This window comes from Lepisosteus platostomus, chromosome 4, assembly GCF_059453375.1.
Source record: "Lepisosteus platostomus isolate fLepPlt1 chromosome 4, fLepPlt1.hap1, whole genome shotgun sequence".
NCBI lineage: Eukaryota > Metazoa > Chordata > Actinopteri > Semionotiformes > Lepisosteidae > Lepisosteus > Lepisosteus platostomus.
This window is the reverse complement of record NC_142614.1, coordinates 68,430,596-68,449,415: the sequence shown is the minus strand read 5'-3', so window position 1 is coordinate 68,449,415 and position 18,820 is coordinate 68,430,596. Positions and strand designations below refer to the sequence as shown.

Below are 18,820 nucleotides of genomic sequence, written 5' to 3'. Positions count from 1 at the left end.
CCTTAAAAACGACCCTGAGTTAATCACAAAACAGGATTAAAAAGGGTCAGAGAATGTTTCAATATGATTTTAACGGTGTTTCAGAAAAGTTGCTTTTAATATGTGTCTTCAGTCATTACTGGTGTGAGATGTTGATTTAAACTATTCAAATTATTGCGCTAGCCTGTTCTATAAACCACAGTAAATGCATGCAGTCACAAAGGTGTCGTGCAGCCTTTCTGGAACTCTTCTAAAACAGAGCAGAATGAAGAAAGAATTTTTACATTATATCCTCAAATTGCACGTTTACGATTCTTGTTATATTTTTAAATATTTATCATTGTTTATTGCAGAGTGTGCTGCCCCTAGTGGCAAAGGTAAATGCATCTACAGTTTATATAGCCCCTTTACATCCTGCCTGGCGTCGGGGTGTGAAGGTATTGGGAGCAACGATGATATAACGAATCAGAAATTATGAATAGAGACTGAGAAGCATGGAAAACGGATTAATCTGATACCTTTTGATAACTGCCCGGAGGGATCCCAACGTTTGATCGCAGTTCCTAAACTCCAACCCTAAACTGCTTCTTAAAAATCTTCTACGTTTCTCTCTCTCTCTCTCACGAGTGCAGTAACGATGCAGGTCAAGGACTCATCTCGTATCATATAAAATCGACACGACCGAACGGAATCGAGTTCATGTAGGTCAGTGTTGATCGGGAAAAGGTGATGGGAAAGACGAGAGAGCAGCCGGCAACCAGACACCTGCCTGTTGCTGGAAACTACTGTTCCCAGGATACTTTCTTTTTCAGCACAACGGGTTAGGTGGTGCCACGTCCGGTTATTCTGAATAACAGAGAAACAAAAGCTGGAAAAGCTCCCCGTCCGTTTTTTAAACTTGCATGTCAAGATTTTCCGTTTTGAAGCCGTTTTCTCACACCAGGCTATTGGAAACAGCAGCGTTTTACCGCGGTGGACAGATGGCGAGGGATCCTTCAAGAGCTCGTTTTTCTTAACGTTACAGAGGCGCCAGGTAAGCGAATGATCACACCTGTTGGGCAAGTACAGTCGGGGCAGGCGCTACCTGCATGTAGGCAAATAGCAGACAAATTACCCCTGTGTTGAGCGATTTGTTTTTTGGGGTGTGTAGGGTATTTGTGCGCTTACACGAGGCATAAACTTTAAAAAAATAACAGTTCTCTATTGCACAGGGAAGCCAGTCGTCTATTCCTCTTCAAACAGGTATTTAAAATCGATTCTGTATTCGCACGACAAGCTGGATACCTAAACGCTTACATTGGTTTTAGATTAGATTCTAGATGTACGCAATCTGCGTCCGAAAAAAATCAACTGCAAGTTAAAAGTAACTATTAACCGCGTACCACGGTAACAAAAAGTTTTTAACAGTTCCAGTGAAATCATGGCGGGACCCATCGATGAAGCGCGGTAAATTAATGGGAAAACGACTTCAACATCTTACCGAGCTACCGCAGTAAACAGAAAGAAGAGATCAAATTACAGAACTTCGTTTGGCGTGAGGTACGCACGAAAAAAAGTGACAACCTGCAGAAAACTGGAGGTTCCCCCAGGTTGTCAAAAACTTAGTTTGTCCGTGCTGCTCCCCCGAGCCAGCTGGTGGCAGTAGCAATAACGTTTTCGAAACGTTTTACAAAAATGACCATTAATTACAGAGGTGATACTGACCGGAGCCCGGATATGAGCGTGTGACAGATTGGCTGTTGGAGGAGCGGAGCAGGACCAGGCCCCGCCCTGGTGTGGTGGTGAAATAAGGGCGAAACGCGTCTTTATTCCCGTCCTTCTGAGTTGGCCCCTGCTTTTGCGCTGTTAGGAAAGTGCTTTGAAATGTTGAAATGAAACTCCTAAAGAAGGGTGTATTAAGCACTGAAAGGGGGATGTTTTTTCCACAGGACTTGAGTCGAGAATCACGGTATATGATAAAAGTTCCAATTTGACTCAAGTCAAGAAATACAGCCTGGGCTGAGGTGAGGCCTGGGACAAATGGCCTTGCTGCCCCCCCCTCTCGTGGGGCCTGCTGTCCTGTTCTCTTGTTCTCCACCCATCGACACAGCTGCAGGGAACAGGGGAGGGCAGCCCCGATACAGTAAAGGGTATCTCTAGAAATATCTCCCAGCTCTGTGAAGTTGCCCCCCCTACAGGCGGCACAAACGATGAAACCCACCTCATTCATTAGTGCTATGTTTGTGCCATTGAAAGTAGCGTTTGTGCTGCTTTTGTTTCCGAGATGAACAAGGCGCTATATCTTGGAAACGAAAGCAGCACAAACGCTACTTTCAATGGCACAAATGTAGCACTAAGGAATGAGGTGGGTTTCGCCATATATCTCCCCTAAATTTGTGTGGTGGACTGATCATGGAAATGCTGTTGAGGAATAATAATAATAATAATAATAATACATTGACTTTTGTTTCATACAGTAATGATAACTGCATTTCGTCCAGCCAAGCTCTGTGTTGACATTCTCGGCGCGAGGAATAATTCGCCTCCGCGTTCAGGGCGAGACGATCCGCGCGCGGACCGGCGTGACGATTTGGAACGCGTCTCCCGCGGCTCGTTTCAAACTCCTGCAGGCCTGCTGGCCGCGGTTCGGCGGTTCAGTGTGGCCCTGCAGACGCCAGGCGGTGTGTGAGCGAGCGCCGCGGGTGTTTACGGACTGTGGCTGGCCGTCCCCTCCAGGTGGCGTCGCTGTGGCCATGCAGGACAGCGGGGGGCGGGACACGGAGACCGGGGCCGCCGAAGACGACATGACCGAGGGCGACCTGGGGGACGGACTGGGCAGAAAGCCGGGGGGCATCTACGAGCAAGGCGCGCGGTCACGAGCTGCCTCGACCGGCAGCCACACAGGAAGCCTGGGGCTTGTCCAGGAAGGGGCCCCGAAGAGGAGCGCTGACCACAGCGGCATAGCCTTCCAGTGGACCTCCTACAACACCCTCTACACCGTGTTCAGACAGGGCCTGGACCTCAGTCGGCCTCCTCCGCGCTGGGCTCTGGACAGGAAAGGTAGGCCACGGTGACTGGGGCAGCTGTCACGAAAGAACAGCAGCTGCATTCCCTGCCACACAATAATCGTACAACATGCGAAGGCTGGACCTACACTGTATATCGCCACCTCTGAGCTCAAGGGAGCTGGCGCTGAGTACTCAACCCGGATTTTCACTCCACCATCCAAAGCAAACCTCAGATTTATGTCTTGAGTCCTACAGGATTCATAATAATAATAATAATAATTGCTTACACTTAAATAGCGCTTTTCTGGACACTCCACTCAAAGCGCTTTACAGGTAATGGGGACTCCCCTCCACCACCACCAATGTGCAGGCCCACCTGGATGATGCGACGGCAGCCATAGTGCGCCAGAACGCTCACCACACATCAGCTATCAGTGGGGAGGAGAGTAGAGTAATGAAGCCAATTCATAAGGGGGGATTATTAGGAGGCCATTATTGATAAGGGCCAATGGGAAATTTGGCCAGGACGCCACACTTAAAAAAACAGGGACCTGTTTCCTGCTTTCCCAGTCCACTGACAGATTTATCCAGTTCTTTGTGTTGCCTTTATATTGTCACTTCTTCATTGAACTCCATTCAGTCATGTCTAAGACTCTTGAGACCATCTTGAAGATTTGTTGTCTCGAAAGATAATGTATTGTAAAGTGACAAGTCAGATTGATGTTGGGTTCCAACACACAATTTTTCATCCTTGATGAAAATCTTCGTTCTCAAACAGAACAGTTTTCCCCATTGATCCAGTTATTTCAAGTGTTCAGAAGTTATCCCTATTCCTCTGACAGGGCTGCAGATGGAGTTCTGATCTCAGTCTTTTAAGTCTTCAGTTGTCATGTTTTGAAAAGCTTTCCTCATAATGCTGTTTTTCTACATTGTTGTTTCTCTGTTGGAGGGTAAATCTAAAATACCCTGGAGTTAAAATGGGATTAAGCAGTATTTTGTAAATACACCTGATCTTCCAGTTAACAGTTAACATTTTAATGATTAACCACAGGAAAAAAAATAGTTAAAAGTAATTATCTCAGTCCCTGTTTCCCCTTATTTGACGGTTTGTGATATTAACATTACAGCCGTTTCATTCCAGCTGAGCTCAAATTACTGAAGTTTTAATCAAATTAATCAACTAATTTGCTTAACTAGACCCTTTTAATAAGAAATTTCTAGACTTTTGAAAAGTTTCATTTTTAATATTGAAAATTTCTGTTGGTCGCCTGAGGTTTCTGCAGTCTCTTCCCATTAATGGCTGAACTGGATAACCTTTCACGAAAATGTTAAAATCAGTTATGTACCAAAGCCCAAGCTAACACCGACGTCCTGTGTCATATATAGGCTGTCTTAATGTCTACAAACTCTATTAAAGTAATTAATCTACATTTCAGGTGGTTTGCAGCATAAAACAGGGTTCAATAAACAAGATAAAACTGATCAAAGGTCGAAAACATAGCAAAGCAAAAATGAGAACTTTTTAAATTAGCGACTTTAAAATGTATTAATGATACAATTAAATGTATCATTACATTGGATTAATAATCCTTCCTGGGTTTATAAGCTCTTTTTGTCTTGCAGGTATATTCTGAGTTCTGTTTTATTGTTTTTACAGATTCTCTTGGGGACCTGTCTAAGGATGCGCTGAAGCAAAGACTGCAGGAGCTGACAGAGGTGACTCATGTACCTGACGATTCACACGTATGAGAAGTTAGAATAAAGCTAAGATACTTCAGCACATCTGCTCCACCTTTTATAAGTGGTTTTGGCAGCACTTCATTGTCTCTTGAAGGATAACATTTATGTCATTTAATAAGAGGTGTTAGTGGGGTCAGCAGGGGGCGCTCACCCTGAGGTCTGTGTGGGTCCTGATGCCCCAGTATAGTGACGGGGACACTATACTGTAAACAGGCGCCGTCCTTCGGATGAGACGTTATACCGAGGTCCTGACTCTCTGTGGTCATTAAAAATCCCAGGGTGTTTCTCGAAAAGAATAGGGGTGTAACCCTGGTGTCCTGGCCAAATTTCCCATTGGCCCTTACCAATCATGGCCTCCTAATAATCCCCCTCTATGAATTGGCTTCATTACTCTGCTCTCCTCCCCACTAATAGCTGATGTGTGGCGCACTATGGCTGCCATTGCAGAACCAGGTGGGACTTCACACTGGTGGTGGTGGAGGGGATCCCCATTACCTGTAAAGCGCTTTGAGTGGAGTGTCCAGAAAAGTGCAATTTAAGTGTAAGCAATTATTATATTGTTTTTTTTTAATGATTATGCCACACTGCCTTATTATTCTCTGTTAAACTAGATAGGTGTTTCCCTGTGTGTTTAAGTCTGATGTTAGTAAGTGTTCCTGTGGATCGTGCGTGTAGCCCAGAGGCCAGGGGAGCAGTGCAGCTCTGCTCTGCTGGAGCCACGTGCGAGCTGCCCTCAGTCAGGAATAGGCCCTGATTCCACCTGCTTTGTGGGATATATGGGCATTGTACTGGAGCCACGTGCGAGCTGGCCCTCAGTCAGGAACAGGCCCCAATTCCAGCTGCTTGGAATGCCTGTGGGATATGTGGGCATTGTACTGTAAGCCCACAAGAGCTGGACTTAAATAGCTAATGGCTTTGAATTTATTTTTATAGATGGGAAGGGCTGTGTTTTCTCTTTATATTAGAGACCCAATGAGGTGCTGTTTCCCGCTTGTACAGTAGGTCTAACTGAGCTTTTCATCACTTTGTCAGATCAATCTGTTTTGAACAGTTGGATCTTTTTCAAACATTTGTTTTGTTTGGTGGAATAAACTAGATTTAACACCATGTAAAGCTGTAAAGCACTGGGGGTATGACTAGCTGCCCAGGAATTTAAACCTTTAGGTACAGTACATTCAAAACTAGAAATGTTTGTGAAGGGAGTTTTTGATACAGTGTTGTCTTTTACTGTGTCTGTAAACCAATATACACACAATTAATTGGTAACATGTTAAGAGTTGTTTAGAACATCATATATAGAGGGACACATTGTGTCAAACTAGCTGAGGAAGATTGAAGAGGTCTGATCGGAACGTGACTTTACTCCCACCTGTCTTCCTGACCCCAAGACCTGAGTGCAGAAAAATACAAATTGGGAATCAAGAAGCCTAATTCTGACCTCATCTGCAGCAAATGACAGAAGATACAGGATCCTCTGAGGATTCACATCTGGGAAACACTGAATTGTTGGGTTCCTAAAGCAGAATTTATTTTAAGTCAAATCTTTAAAAGCTGGAACCGAGGATTAACATAGCATCACACATTTAGACAATTCTCTTTGGTTAAAATCTGGATCACGGAGGGAAACGCAAAGTAACCAGGCTGGGTCAAAACATCACAGAAAGTGGATGAAAAAGAATCATGCAAATCTTCTTAGCAGCTGCTCCCTCCTCTTCCTCAGCAGACTGGAGGGATGGCCGGCGATGCTCAGTGGTTTAATGCTGTGAGGAGGACTGGGCTCATTGCTGTCAGAGCCAGGTATCTGTGCGTAAAGTGGCAGACCTGCTGTCATGGGTTCGCTGTGTCCGGTCCCTACACCGAACCCGTTCGGGACCGGACCGAGGTCGGGTCAGCCGAGCTGTGCCGACCCGGGCCCGGGGCCTTGAGGAAGCCCGGAGGTGAAGACCTCTGGGTCGACTGGTGGATTGACCCTGAGGTCTGTGTCCCAACAGGAGGTGGACGTGCTGCACAGCGAGCTGGAGGTGGCCCAGCGACAGCTGGAGGGGAAGCAGGAAGCACTGAAGATCCTGCAGAGTCGGGTACGAGCCCCCAGTCTGCGTCCACTCTCGAAAACACATCCATGCTCTCTACCGCACCAGTAGGCCGAAAAATGGGAGAAATTCCAAGATCTTTACGGGCATGACTGATGAGCTGGTGTTGCCAAAGCAGAAACCATTAACACCACATTTACAGACATTTACAGAACAAACACATTACTGAACATTCACAGACCAGGCACAACGTTATGTGAGGCAGGCTCTCTGTCTGTTCTTCAAGCTGTGACAGGGGATCACAAACTGGGCTGAAGCTCTGTTGAGGTCCCCCCCCCTCTCTTCCAGTAGGATCCAAAGCTTTTCTGATTCTGGCAGGTGTGGAAATTCTGGGATTAGGTTTGTTATTTCAGGGAAGAATGTCTTTGTCTGATCCCGGAGTGTTTCTCACGGTGAAACAGACAGTGCATCTCAGTCTCGGATTCTTCCTGCCGAAGGTGGGAGCACAGCTCCAAACCCAAAACTGTACTGGGTGTCTCATTTCTATCTTGACACATTTCTTTGTGTAATCGAACAAAGTTTGTTAAAGAAAACCACAAATGTATTCAATGATGTTGAGGTAGAAACATGGGGGGTTTGTTTTATTGTGCGTGATGCTGAATCAGTGAGAGGTTGCAAAAGTGGAACTAAGAGTTTTTGAATGTTTTTTAATATATATATATATTTGTTAATTTACTTCCCTACAGGCTGTGTTTGACAAAGCTACCACGCACACCAAGACGTTACTCCAGAAGAGCGAGGAGAGGAACAAGGTCTTGGAGAAGGTGTGTCTTGGAGCCACAGGCTCATATACCTTCGGCTACTCTCATTCAAAATGTGCAATATAATTCAGTGAAGGTCTTAGCAATGGCTTGTTTTTTCTCTCTGTCCTTTCATCTCCAAAGTCCTGCTTTTGTTTACACTGAGGATGAACTCCACAAAAGTCAGGAGCTGTGGTTATCACTTTGGACTTAAGGACTTTAAGGAGGTTGTGGGTTCAAATCCCCGGGGGGGCACAGCTGTTGCAACCTTAAGGACTTCATTCAGACTACTTCAGTTATGGCCAGTTTTGCAAATGTGTACTGAAGTAGGTGACATTCACTGTATATAGCCAAATACATTTGCAATAATATGAAAAGGATCATAAAGACACAATAACAGTGCATTTATATATTTTTTAAAGTTTCTAAACAGCACAAATACAAATGGGGAGGCATGGTGGCACAATGGTTAGATCTACAGGCGTGCAATGCTGGAGCTCTGGGTTCAGTTCAGGGGGTGCTGTCTGCATGGAGTTTGTATATTTTCCCCATATTTTTGGATGTCCTCCAGGTGCTCCTGTTTCCTCCCACAGTCCAAAGCCCCAGTATGAGTGTGTGTGAGTGTTTGTGTCTGTGTGCCCTGCGATGGACTGGCATCCTGTCCAGAGTGTGTCTTAGCTTCCAGAATGGGCCCCAGATCCCCTGCAGTGCCTTACTGTATACAATTGGTTAGAAAATAAGTGGATGGAGTATTAAAGCTTTTCCAATTATCATCATTCTATGTGCTTTTCTAATTTTCAGTTGCTTTCATGAACTAAAGGGGGAAATAAAGAAAGTATGAGTGAACAGAAATGGTTGCTCAGCTGCTCTGTGTTTGTTTAATAATAACTCCTTACACTTATACTGTATAGCACTTTTCTGGACACTCCACTCAAAGCACTTTACAGGTAAGGGGGACTCCCCTCCACCACCACCAGTGTGCAGCCCCCACCTGGATGATGTGATGACAGCCATAGTGCGCCAGAGCGCTCACCACACATCAGCTATCAGTGGGGAGGAGAGCAGGGTGATGAAGCCGATTCAGTTTAGTCGTAGTTCTGAAATGCACCCTGCTCAGCGGGCGGATGTGGCTCTTGTGTTGCAGGAGGTCAATGCCCTGCAGTGGGAGATCACCTTCAACCAGGTGCAGTTCCGAAACGTTGAGCAGTCCTGGAAGGACAAGTACGACAGGTGCGTTTTTTTACACAAGAAAATTAAAAGGGAAAAGGCATTGCACTGCTCCTTCGGGGCATGAGGAACAACAACAAATTGTACTGAATATATGTTTTTGTTGTTTCTCTTACTTTCTAACTCGTCTCTCTTACTCTTCACAGTCTTACTTGTCGACAGGCAAAAAATGTCTCCTTGCAATACGCACTGAAGGTGTTACCGTAATCCTGTGTTCAACAATTAGGATTGTAATCATTTGTCATAGGTATGGAAGCCCGTTTCCGCCAGGGAGTAAAAAAAAAATGCGCTATGTTATCTCAGAATTCCGACTTAGTAAGTCAGAATTCCGACTTAGTATCTCAGAATTCCGACTTAGTAAGTCAGAATTCCGACTTAGTAAGTCAGAATTCCGACTTAGTATCTCAGAATTGCGACTTAGCAACTCAGAATTCCGACTTAGTATCTCAGAATTGCGACTTAGTAAGTCAGAATTCCGACTTAGTATCTCAGAATTGCGACTTAGCAACTCAGAATTCCGACTTAGTATCTCAGAATTGCGACTTAGCAACTCAGAATTCCGACTTAGTATCTCAGAATTCCGACTTAGTATCTCAGAATTCCGACTTAGTAACTCAGAATTTCGACTTTATATCTCACATTTGTGACTTCGAAATAGCCATATTTCATTGTCTGTCCTTTTGTTATTGTAACGGATTCGGGTTCTAGGGCTTGTGCCCTCGCCGCTCCCACCCTAGTTCGTGCCTCACTGCACTGGCTCGAACCTGAGTCTTGCCAGCTGAGCTAAAGAAGACCTTCTTTTTTAAGTAAAAAAGGACATACAATGGAAATACGTAAAAAGTATGTTTCAGCTTTTATAATTGTGAATTCTTCTGGATGATAAGTGCCTATTTCTGTATCTTATTTCATATTCTGTCTACGTAAATAAAAACTATTTTTAAAAAGCCCACCGTGCACTATTCCATCCGGGTACTATGGAAGCCTCACTGGCGGAAATGGGATTCTATAAAAATTATTTTTATCAGGGCACTGTACAGGACAAGTCTTCAGGCTTATAGATCCTATGATCCTGTACGATTCATGAAAATAGTGTAACGGAACGGCCGACATACAGGTTGTATGATCTGGTTGCAGTACACCACCCTCCCCTGCGCATAACAGGGATGCTGGCCGCCGGGGTTAAAGAAAGTGTTCTTAAAGAAAGTGAGCCAGTGCAGCTTATACTTATACTTATTCGGAATTCTGACTTACTAAGTCGCAATTCTGAGATACTAAGTCGGAATTCTGAGTTGCTAAGTCGCAATTCTGAGATACTAAGTCGGAATTCTGACTTACTAAGTCGCAATTCTGAGATACTAAGTCGGAATTCTGAGTTACTAAATCGGAATTCTGAGTTACTAAGTCGGAATTCTGAGATACTAAGTCGGAATTCTGAGTTGCTAAGTCGCAATTCTGAGATACTAAGTCGGAATTCTGACTTACTAAGTCGCAATTCTGAGATACTAAGTCGGAATTCTGAGTTACTAAATCGGAATTCTGAGTTACTAAGTCAGAATTCTGAGATACTAAGTCTGAATTCTGAGATACCATAGCGCGTTTTTTTTTACTCCCTGGCGGAAACGGGCTTCCATACATAGGAATGAAATCCCTTTGTTTTATTTTTTTGCAGTATACTTTGTGGTAGAATAGTTTCTATGGAATATTCTGCTGCCTTTTAGGAAACTTTTATTTGAAAAGTTATCTAAAAAGAAGAATGTCTTCATTTTCCGCGTTTTGGAGTGTCCGGAAGTTCCTTGAGTCTGTTGTTGGAGAGATTCGTTTTATAGGGCTTTGGAAAGTGCAGAATTTCCTCGCGTAAATATATTCTGGGCTTGAGTGGGGGTGTCTATGTTTTGTGCAGGGTGTGCAGTGACAACAAATCACTGGGAGACAGCTTGGAGGACAAGGCCAGTGAGCTCCGGAAGGTGAAATCGGAGAACGCCTGTGAGTCACAAGGTCACAGTCTGCGTTCATGCTCAACCTCGGCTACGATTTTTCAGCTGCGTAATCTGTGCGCTCCACCCTGTTTGTACACGAGTACTGACAGAAGGAAAAGAAATTGACAAATCATTCTTTACTGAAGTGTTACTAGTAGTGTTACTTGTATTGTGAACCTGCTTTTGTTGGGTTTGCTTCATTTTCTGAGTAAATGAGGGGAGGCGGTGATTGATCATTGTTTTTAACACCGTCAGGGCGGGTTTGTGATTCAGAGGTTTGGTTTCCGTGAATTGCAGACTTGAGCCAGCAGTGCCTGGAGCTCCTTGCTATGCTCAACGTGAAAGAGCAGAAGATGTTCCAGGGATCTCTCCCAGCGCGGAGCAGCATGGTCCGAGAGGGCACTGCCCTGGAGGTGAGAGAGCCAAGGGGGCGCAGGCGAGGGAAGAGCGAGGAAGCTGCTCTGGGTAGTGACTGAGCTGTCTTCGTCTTGCTGAGGAGCATGGGTTTGCTGTGACATTAGTGAAAGCTGCTTATTGTGCTACCTGTGCCGTGGAGCTTGAAAAGCGATATCGGGCAGAATTTCTCAACGGGGTGAAGGTTTGTGAGGATCAGAACGAACAGCATGTTTTGTGTGGGTGTCCCTATAAAGCTTTGCAACTCTTTGTCTAGCTGAGAACACAGCATAATGTGATAGACTGGTCTCCCAGCAGCATAATAAAGCCAATCAGCTCCCCTCTGCTATCTCTGCTGTCTCTGTGCAGCCTGGTCTAAACTCCTTTGCCTTCAAGGGCACATCTTAAAGGCCTCTACCTCTGGTGTGCCAGCACTAGGGCTGTAATGGTTAGACAGTCCTCCTCAGACTGGGTAGTGGAGATGTAAAAACAGTCATAATGAGAGGTTCCTATAGACCAAGTGAAAAAAAAAACAACAGACAGATGGTGAAAGCCTTTCAGATGCTGCTTTGACTGGCTATCATTCCTTTCTAACCATGCAAATGGGCAACAGAGACCAGATTGTTTATCTACTCCAGGGCAACTCAAACTGCTATGGGAATGCAAAGCTACAAATATGATTTATTGTACAATGAACGATTGACATAATTGAGCTGGTCGGAGTTTCTTAATATTTGAATAGCTTTCGTAATACTGAGTTTCTTAATGTTTGCGTTGCTGTTTTCAGAGCAGCATGTGTGGAGCACATTATCCAGAACAATGAGTAAAACATACATCTCATGCGGTATTGTTGCTGTACCCAAGTGTACTGTTAATAAATTCCTTAAAGGCCAAGAAAAAGGGTAAAGATGTTTTGTAATATATGAACGGTTGAAAAGCTCTTCTTTGCTTGAATGGTTAGTAGCTAATTGAAACTCAAATTTAATCCAGCCATTTCTTAAAAGTACCCACAGCTTTCCTCTGAAAAATATCCACAGGAGTATTACAGAAGTGTTCGAAATCCTGAAAGGTGTTAACAAAAGTCAATTCAGAGGACTACTTTAAGACCAATACTAGGACATGTGGAACTTATAAATAAGTGCTTTTAGGAGTGCTAAAATCAGGAAGGGGATAGGTGAGATTCATGACAACTGGCAGCCCACTGAAGCTCAGCAGCTGTGAGCCTGGTCAGTACCTGGATGGGAGACCTCCTGGGAAAAACTAAGGCCATTGCTGGAAGAGGTGTCAGTGGGGCCAGTAGGGGGCGCTCACCCTGGGGGTTTTGTGGGTCCTGATGCCCCAGTATAGCGAAGGGGACACTATACTGTAAAAATAAATGGTGATGTCCTTAGGGATGAAATGTAAAACCATCTCTGTGGTCATTAAAAAACTCTTGGAATTTCTCTAAAATAGTAGGGATGTAACCCTGGTATCCTGGACAGATTTCCCACTGGCCTTTAACAAGCATGGCCTCCTAATAGCGTTATGTGTGATATGTGTTAGGATTATTAGTATTTATTTCTTGAACCCTGAAGTGTGTAGGAGCTGGGTCCTGTCCTGTGTGGGGTGTGTGTCCTGATCCCTGAAGCGCAGTGCCGTGTCTTTCCCAGCTGGCCGTGCTGGGCGCCTGTAACTGCAGCACCAGCGAGGAGGAGCCCTGCCCCTGCGCCCAGTCCGCAGCTGCCAGCCGGAAACAGGTCCTGCAGCTCAGGCAAGAGGTACCGTTTACCGGAGATTTCTACACACCCACTGCGTTGAACACCCAGCCGGCATCTTCTTCCCACAAGAGGCCCCCTGCTTCCATCAGCTCGCATTATTATCCTCATCTAGCATGGCGTCTTTATCGTGCCTCCATTCTACACTAGTTTCTACATACAGTATCTGTGTTTTTCACCTTGTTCAGCGCATGTTTACATCATTTAAGATTTCAGACTTTCACTTTAAAGACTTTTTTGGCCATTTTCTGGCCTCTACCACGAGTAAAATCCTTTGGGGTTTTTTAACAACGGTAAGAAGAAAGTATTACATGACGCCGCCGGGTCCGATTCACATTTGTCCCACAACCGTGAAGAGGGAAACTGCACGTCAGCAAACTTAATCAGGCAGGATTCCAGAGAATTGTGCATCTCACTTTGACACTTCAGGTGGAAAACAGGCTCTTAATTAATTCAAGTTTTAATTTCTCATAAAAGTGTCAATAGTCCTTTTCAAGATCCAGCACATTCAAGAACAGCAAGGTATTTTTGTACAGTAAGTGTCTGGGATAAAGAGCGATAAAAAGTGTTCCGGTTGGCCTCTGCTCCGCGGGCAATGTTTTGCTGTAGCTGGATGTCCAAAAGAAGAGAAAAGAGGAGGCGTATGTGACGGCAGATGCCTTCCGCATCGCCTTTGAGCAGCAGCTGAAGAGGAGAAGCGACCAGACCTTTCGTCTGACAGAGACCGAGGGACACCTGCGCAAAGACGTCCCCAGAGCCAGGAAGGAGGAAGGTACGGTTAATTCCAAACAAGGTGTTACTGTTTACTCGGAAGGAGAGTGCAGGTATAGTGCGACAGACCCCCGGACCGCAGGCTGGGATCTGCGCTGCGCACCTCATGGACTGCTGTTGTGAGCTTTAGGGTTTTATAGTCCACATGGGGTCCTCGGGGGAGAGCAGGGTGGCTGTGGAGATGCCTGTGGATCAAGCCAGGGCCACAGGGGGTTGTACACAAGTCCGCTCTTTAGCTCTGTTTCTTTCCTGCATGCTGTACGGAAATAAGTGTAAACCTTACTTTGCCCTCCGCGGTTAAGTGTAAACAAAATGAAATCAGTTTGAAAAAGTGCATTACACAATCAATCATTTTCTTATAATTCTTAATTCCTTAAATTAAGTTCTGACTGGCATTACGAGCAAAGAAATCATTATAAGTCGGGGAGTTCTGAAAATAGAGAATTACAGAAAGAACCTAGTGGGATAATCAATAATTAGAATTAATAATCATAACTCCCAAATTCAAAACTGTAAACTGTTTATACCAAGAGTATACCAGAGCTCTTGGTACAATTAGAGGCACCTTTGTTCTCTGGCACAGCTTTGGCAAAGGATGAATAAATCTTTTGAAAACTAGGATAAACAAATATTTACTAACAATGATAATGACACACACTTAACAACTCAACATAAACATTATATTTCAAACAAGGCATCTTAGAGGTCTTTAACCTCACTGGCAGAAAGAAAAACACAGGCTGCTACCAAATATTTAAAAATCCTATATAATAGTTACACAGGCCAATAGGAGAGATATACCTTCCTTCTAAACCAAACACAATAATCTCTCTATAAACCTGGATGCTACAAAAGTGAAAGGGAACCTATATTATTAAAAAAAATGCACACACTTACAGGAGAGGCCGTTTTTAACCGAGGGATTCTCTATGCAGGAAATCGTTTTTTTAAAAACAAACGTACAGCAAGCTCTCTAAACAAGGTTCAAATACTGAGCTCCGTTCTGGTCTTTGCAGTTAATCTGTACCCAGACCTCTCCCCTGGCACTTTAGTCTAGCGGTCCGTCCTCTCCTCTGTGTCTCCGGCCTCTTCTCTTTCCCTCCTCTCTACCTTTCTGTCTTTTTATCTGGTTCTCCTGGACTGTCGACGACTCTTAATGATTTACCAAGATCTTAATTAGCCAAGGTAAACCAGACAGTTCCATTGATCTGAATGTGTCTCAGATCCTCTACACCTCAGCGGCTCCAAATGTGTTACCATTTTTTCCTCATGGCATCTCAATAGCCACTTCCAAAAGAACTGCTGAACCAGTGAAAAGATTGGATTTATGTTTGTTAAAACATTTTCAACTGTTCTGTTTTTTTTATGACTGCCCTGTAAGCATTTCACGTTACAACGCAGTTCTTGAAAAGATGTTGTAGGCTGGCAATTTCATTTTCAGACCTCCAGCTCCAGAGCAAAATTAAGAAAACGAAATGAATTGCTTTGTATGTTTTATTTATTTTACCTAATTTTAGGAAAAGCGCTATGGCTCTTGGATAATTAGAATAGTAGAGCTAATTTTCAGCTGGAGCACAAACCACCTTGACAGCCATGTGTTAGCCTAGCTGAATCTTGCCAGATCTACGTGATGCTGGTGGATCAGTAGCTGGCGCTCTTACAGTATCCAATCCTATCCCCAGCATGGTGACTGGGGACACCGATTTAGGAGGTGCCATCATTTCAAAGAGATGTTAAACCAAGTTGCAGACTGCCATGTCATTACATATCCCATGGGACTGGTCATAAGTGTCAGGGTGTTAATCCAGTGCCCACATGGGCTTGAACAATTTTATCTACCTACCGTTCCCCCCACGAATCGGCTGGTGATTGGCTGTTCCTCGCTTCTCCACACAACCTGCTTCATGGTCACCATGTGTCTGCGCTTCAGTGGCGAATGAAGTGGGTCCCCTCCCCTGTGTAAATAACTCTGGAATCGTGAGTGTCTGTTCCTGCGTCCCCAGGGGGGAGTCTGGTGAAGAGCAGCTCTCTCAGCGTGGCCCAGAGGCTGAAGGGGCTGCTGCTGTCCACAGCTGAGGGCAGGAAGCTGGAGATCCAGGACGACCCGGCGGAGACGCTACAGATGCTCGTCGATCTGGTCTGTGTCTCAGTCCTTGCCCACATGCAGCTGTGTCCTCAGTATATGCTTCTGTTTCTTGTAGGATCTTTCCTTGTGGTCCCGCAAAAAAGATTCAGGGTGCTTTGCAGCATTGAATCTTTTTGCGATTAAGGTGTTGGTAGTATTGATGACCGATTTAGACTCAGCAGACCTATTATGTCATTTGAGGATGTTTGTAATTATGTTGCTTTTAATGCCTGTTACACCCAGGTGTGCAGTTAGTAACTGTAATAAAATGTACTGGGTCAAAACTTAACAGATTATTAACAGATGAACAAAAGGTACAGAATTTGATGGGAAAGGACAGTCAAACAGGAAGATCTTGCAGTCCTGTCACTTGTCCATGTGCAACACTGTCTGTGTTGATAATGCCTCAGTACATATAAGCAGCTAATTTCTAACTGACAGGTGTTTTCTGTAGTGTTGTTCCCCCTCTGTATGTCTCAGTCTGTCCTGTGAATGCCTGTTGAGTTTCCAAACTGAAAATGTAAACCCAGAGGGGGCTTTTCCTTGAGTGGTTTAATATTGTGTTGTACTCACTGCAGCTCAACGACAAAGAGGAAGCCTTGGCCCACCAGAGAAAGGTCAGCTATATGTTGGCTCGCAACTCTGAAGAGCTGGAACGCCGCCTCCGGCAAGTGACAGACGCATGTCCTGCAGGAAGTAGCAGCTGCAGGCGAGAGGGCAGCGCTGACCGCCGCAGCTCGGACCCTGGGACCCTGCGCCCAGCTGCCACATGCAAGAGCTGTCGGACACGACAGCACTCCTCTGTTAGCAAGGAAACACTGAGAGAGAAAACCGGCGTCCAGACAGAAACACAGAGAGAGAAAACCGGCGTCCAGACAGAAACACAGAGAGAGAAAACAGGCGTCCAGACAGAAACACAGAGAGAGAAAACAGGCGTCCAGACAGAAACACAGAGAGAGAAAACAGGCCTCCAGACAGATACACAGACAGAGAAAACAGGCGTCCAGACAGAAACACAGACAGAGAAAACAGGTGTCCAGACAGAAATGCAGAGAGAGAAAACAGGCGTTCAGTCAGAAACGGAGACAGAAAAAATAGGCGTCCAGACAGAAACACAGACAGAGAAAACAGGCGTCCAGACAGAAACACCAAGAGAGAAGACAGGTGTCCAGGCAGAAACACAGACACAGTCAGAAACACCGAGAGACAAAACAGGCATCCAGACAGAAACATCACGAGAGAAAACAGGCGTCCAGACAGAAACACAGACAGAGAAAACAGGTGTCCAGACAGAAATGCAGAGAGAGAAAACAGGCGTTCAGTCAGAAACGCAGACAGAAAAAATAGGCGTCCAGACAGAAACACCAAGAGAGAAAACAGGTGTCCAGACAGAAACACCAAGAGAGAAGACAGGTATCCAGAAAGAAACACAGACACAGTCAGAAACACCGAGAGACAAAACAGGCATCCAGACAGAAACATCACGAGAGAAAACAGGCGTCCAGACAGAAACACAGAGAGAGAAAACAGGCATACAGACAGAAACACAGACAGAGAAAACAGGTATCCAGACAGAAATGCAGAGAGAGAAAACAGGCGTTCAGTCAGAAACGCAGACAGAGAAAATAGGCGTCCAGACAGAAACACAGACAGAGAAAACTGGCGTCCAGAAAAACTTCTCCACCGCTTTGGCACTGCTATCTGAGAAAGAGCCGACTGATGCCCCTGTAACTCAACTGGGACAGATATGAAGAGTGAGATTAAGACACAGACAGAACCAGTGGAAAACCAGAAGGAAGGAGAACCTCTCATCTGAAAGACTCATAAATATAGAAAACTGCAGAAAAACATAACTTTTTAAGCTTGTTTTTAATAGTCTTGGTCTGGCCTGACAGAGATGAGTGATTCCCATGTGTATGTGCTCTGGCGAAATTAATTAATTTAATCTAACATGACAAAGAGACAGTATTCCCCACCTCTGAAGAACCTGGAAAGGATTCATGGAGAGACGCTCAGGCCACAAAGACCAACACTCACAGCATAAATCCTGGTTAGGAAGACACGAAAAAAGTAACAGGCAAAAAAACAAATATCTCTTACTTGGCAGAATCTACATGTTGAAGCAGTTGTCCATTTTAACTTTTAAATTCCTTTCAAATTCAGAAAGGCTGGTTTTAAAAATTCTCAAGAGGGAAATGTTTTGTAAACTCACTTTTATAAGGATACATGCCAAAAAAATGAATGAAAGGAATTGTTTTAATGCTAGAATTAAAATATTGGGGTGATTATAGTTTTTGGAATTGTCAGTCTGGGGTTTCAGTAATCATGCCATTAACCTGCTATCATTACTAATAAACACTTAAGAATAAACCGTTTTGTTTTTGCAAAAAAGACCATAACATTGGATTGATGTCCCATGCTTTCAGAGTTAAACAGAGGTTTATTACCCATCTACCTACTTCATTCCAGTACAGGGTGGATAGCAGTAGCTCCATGCTTGGCATTGCTTACGAGGATAAGAGTCTTTCAAAACAAGACAAGTCACCTTTAAGTCAAGTTTTTTACTTTTTGCTTTTTGGGAATCGGAGGAAACACTAATGCACGATACAGCTGTATAGCAACTCTGCAAGCTAGGAGGGGACTAGCTCAGAGGAGCTCGCCAGTTACTTGCAACACTGACCCACCTACTGAGGAGAACTGGTCTACCGACTGAATTCCAGAACGGGAATTAGGACTACAGATTAGTCTGAAGGTTTCTTAAGGAAAAGGGTTTTAAAACCTGACCGAGCTGTTGTAATTTTAAAGAGAAAAGTAGCTTGAGTTTTTAGAATTGAAGATAGGTCTATTGAATATCTTTGTGAAATGCTCTGAACATCTCTTTGTAAAAGCTTCTCAGTATTTCTATATTAAAAGGTTGCTCTTAATATCAATTGAGTGCATTTTTGTTCTTGCGATGCAATATTTCTATTTAGTCGTTCTTTTAAAATTTCAAAACCTTTGCGGTCCTTGGTGTTGTGAAAGCATAGGAAAAGTTACAA

General features: G+C 44.4%; 1 protein-coding gene across 1 annotated transcript; it reads left to right on the top strand.

Moving 5' to 3' along the window:
- Positions 1–424: 424 nt before the first annotated feature.
- On the top strand, positions 425–18,706 carry ccdc125 (coiled-coil domain containing 125). Its single transcript, XM_088630442.1, has 12 exons — positions 425–1,012; positions 2,695–3,018; positions 4,624–4,682; positions 6,698–6,784; positions 7,483–7,560; positions 8,681–8,766; positions 10,664–10,746; positions 11,037–11,152; positions 12,782–12,889; positions 13,496–13,658; positions 15,661–15,794; positions 16,361–18,706. Exons 2-12 carry the CDS (start codon positions 2,712–2,714, stop codon positions 17,531–17,533), a joined length of 2,394 nt encoding a protein of 797 aa, XP_088486568.1. The 5' UTR covers positions 425–1,012; positions 2,695–2,711; the 3' UTR covers positions 17,534–18,706.
- The last annotated feature ends 114 nt before the right edge of the window (positions 18,707–18,820 follow it).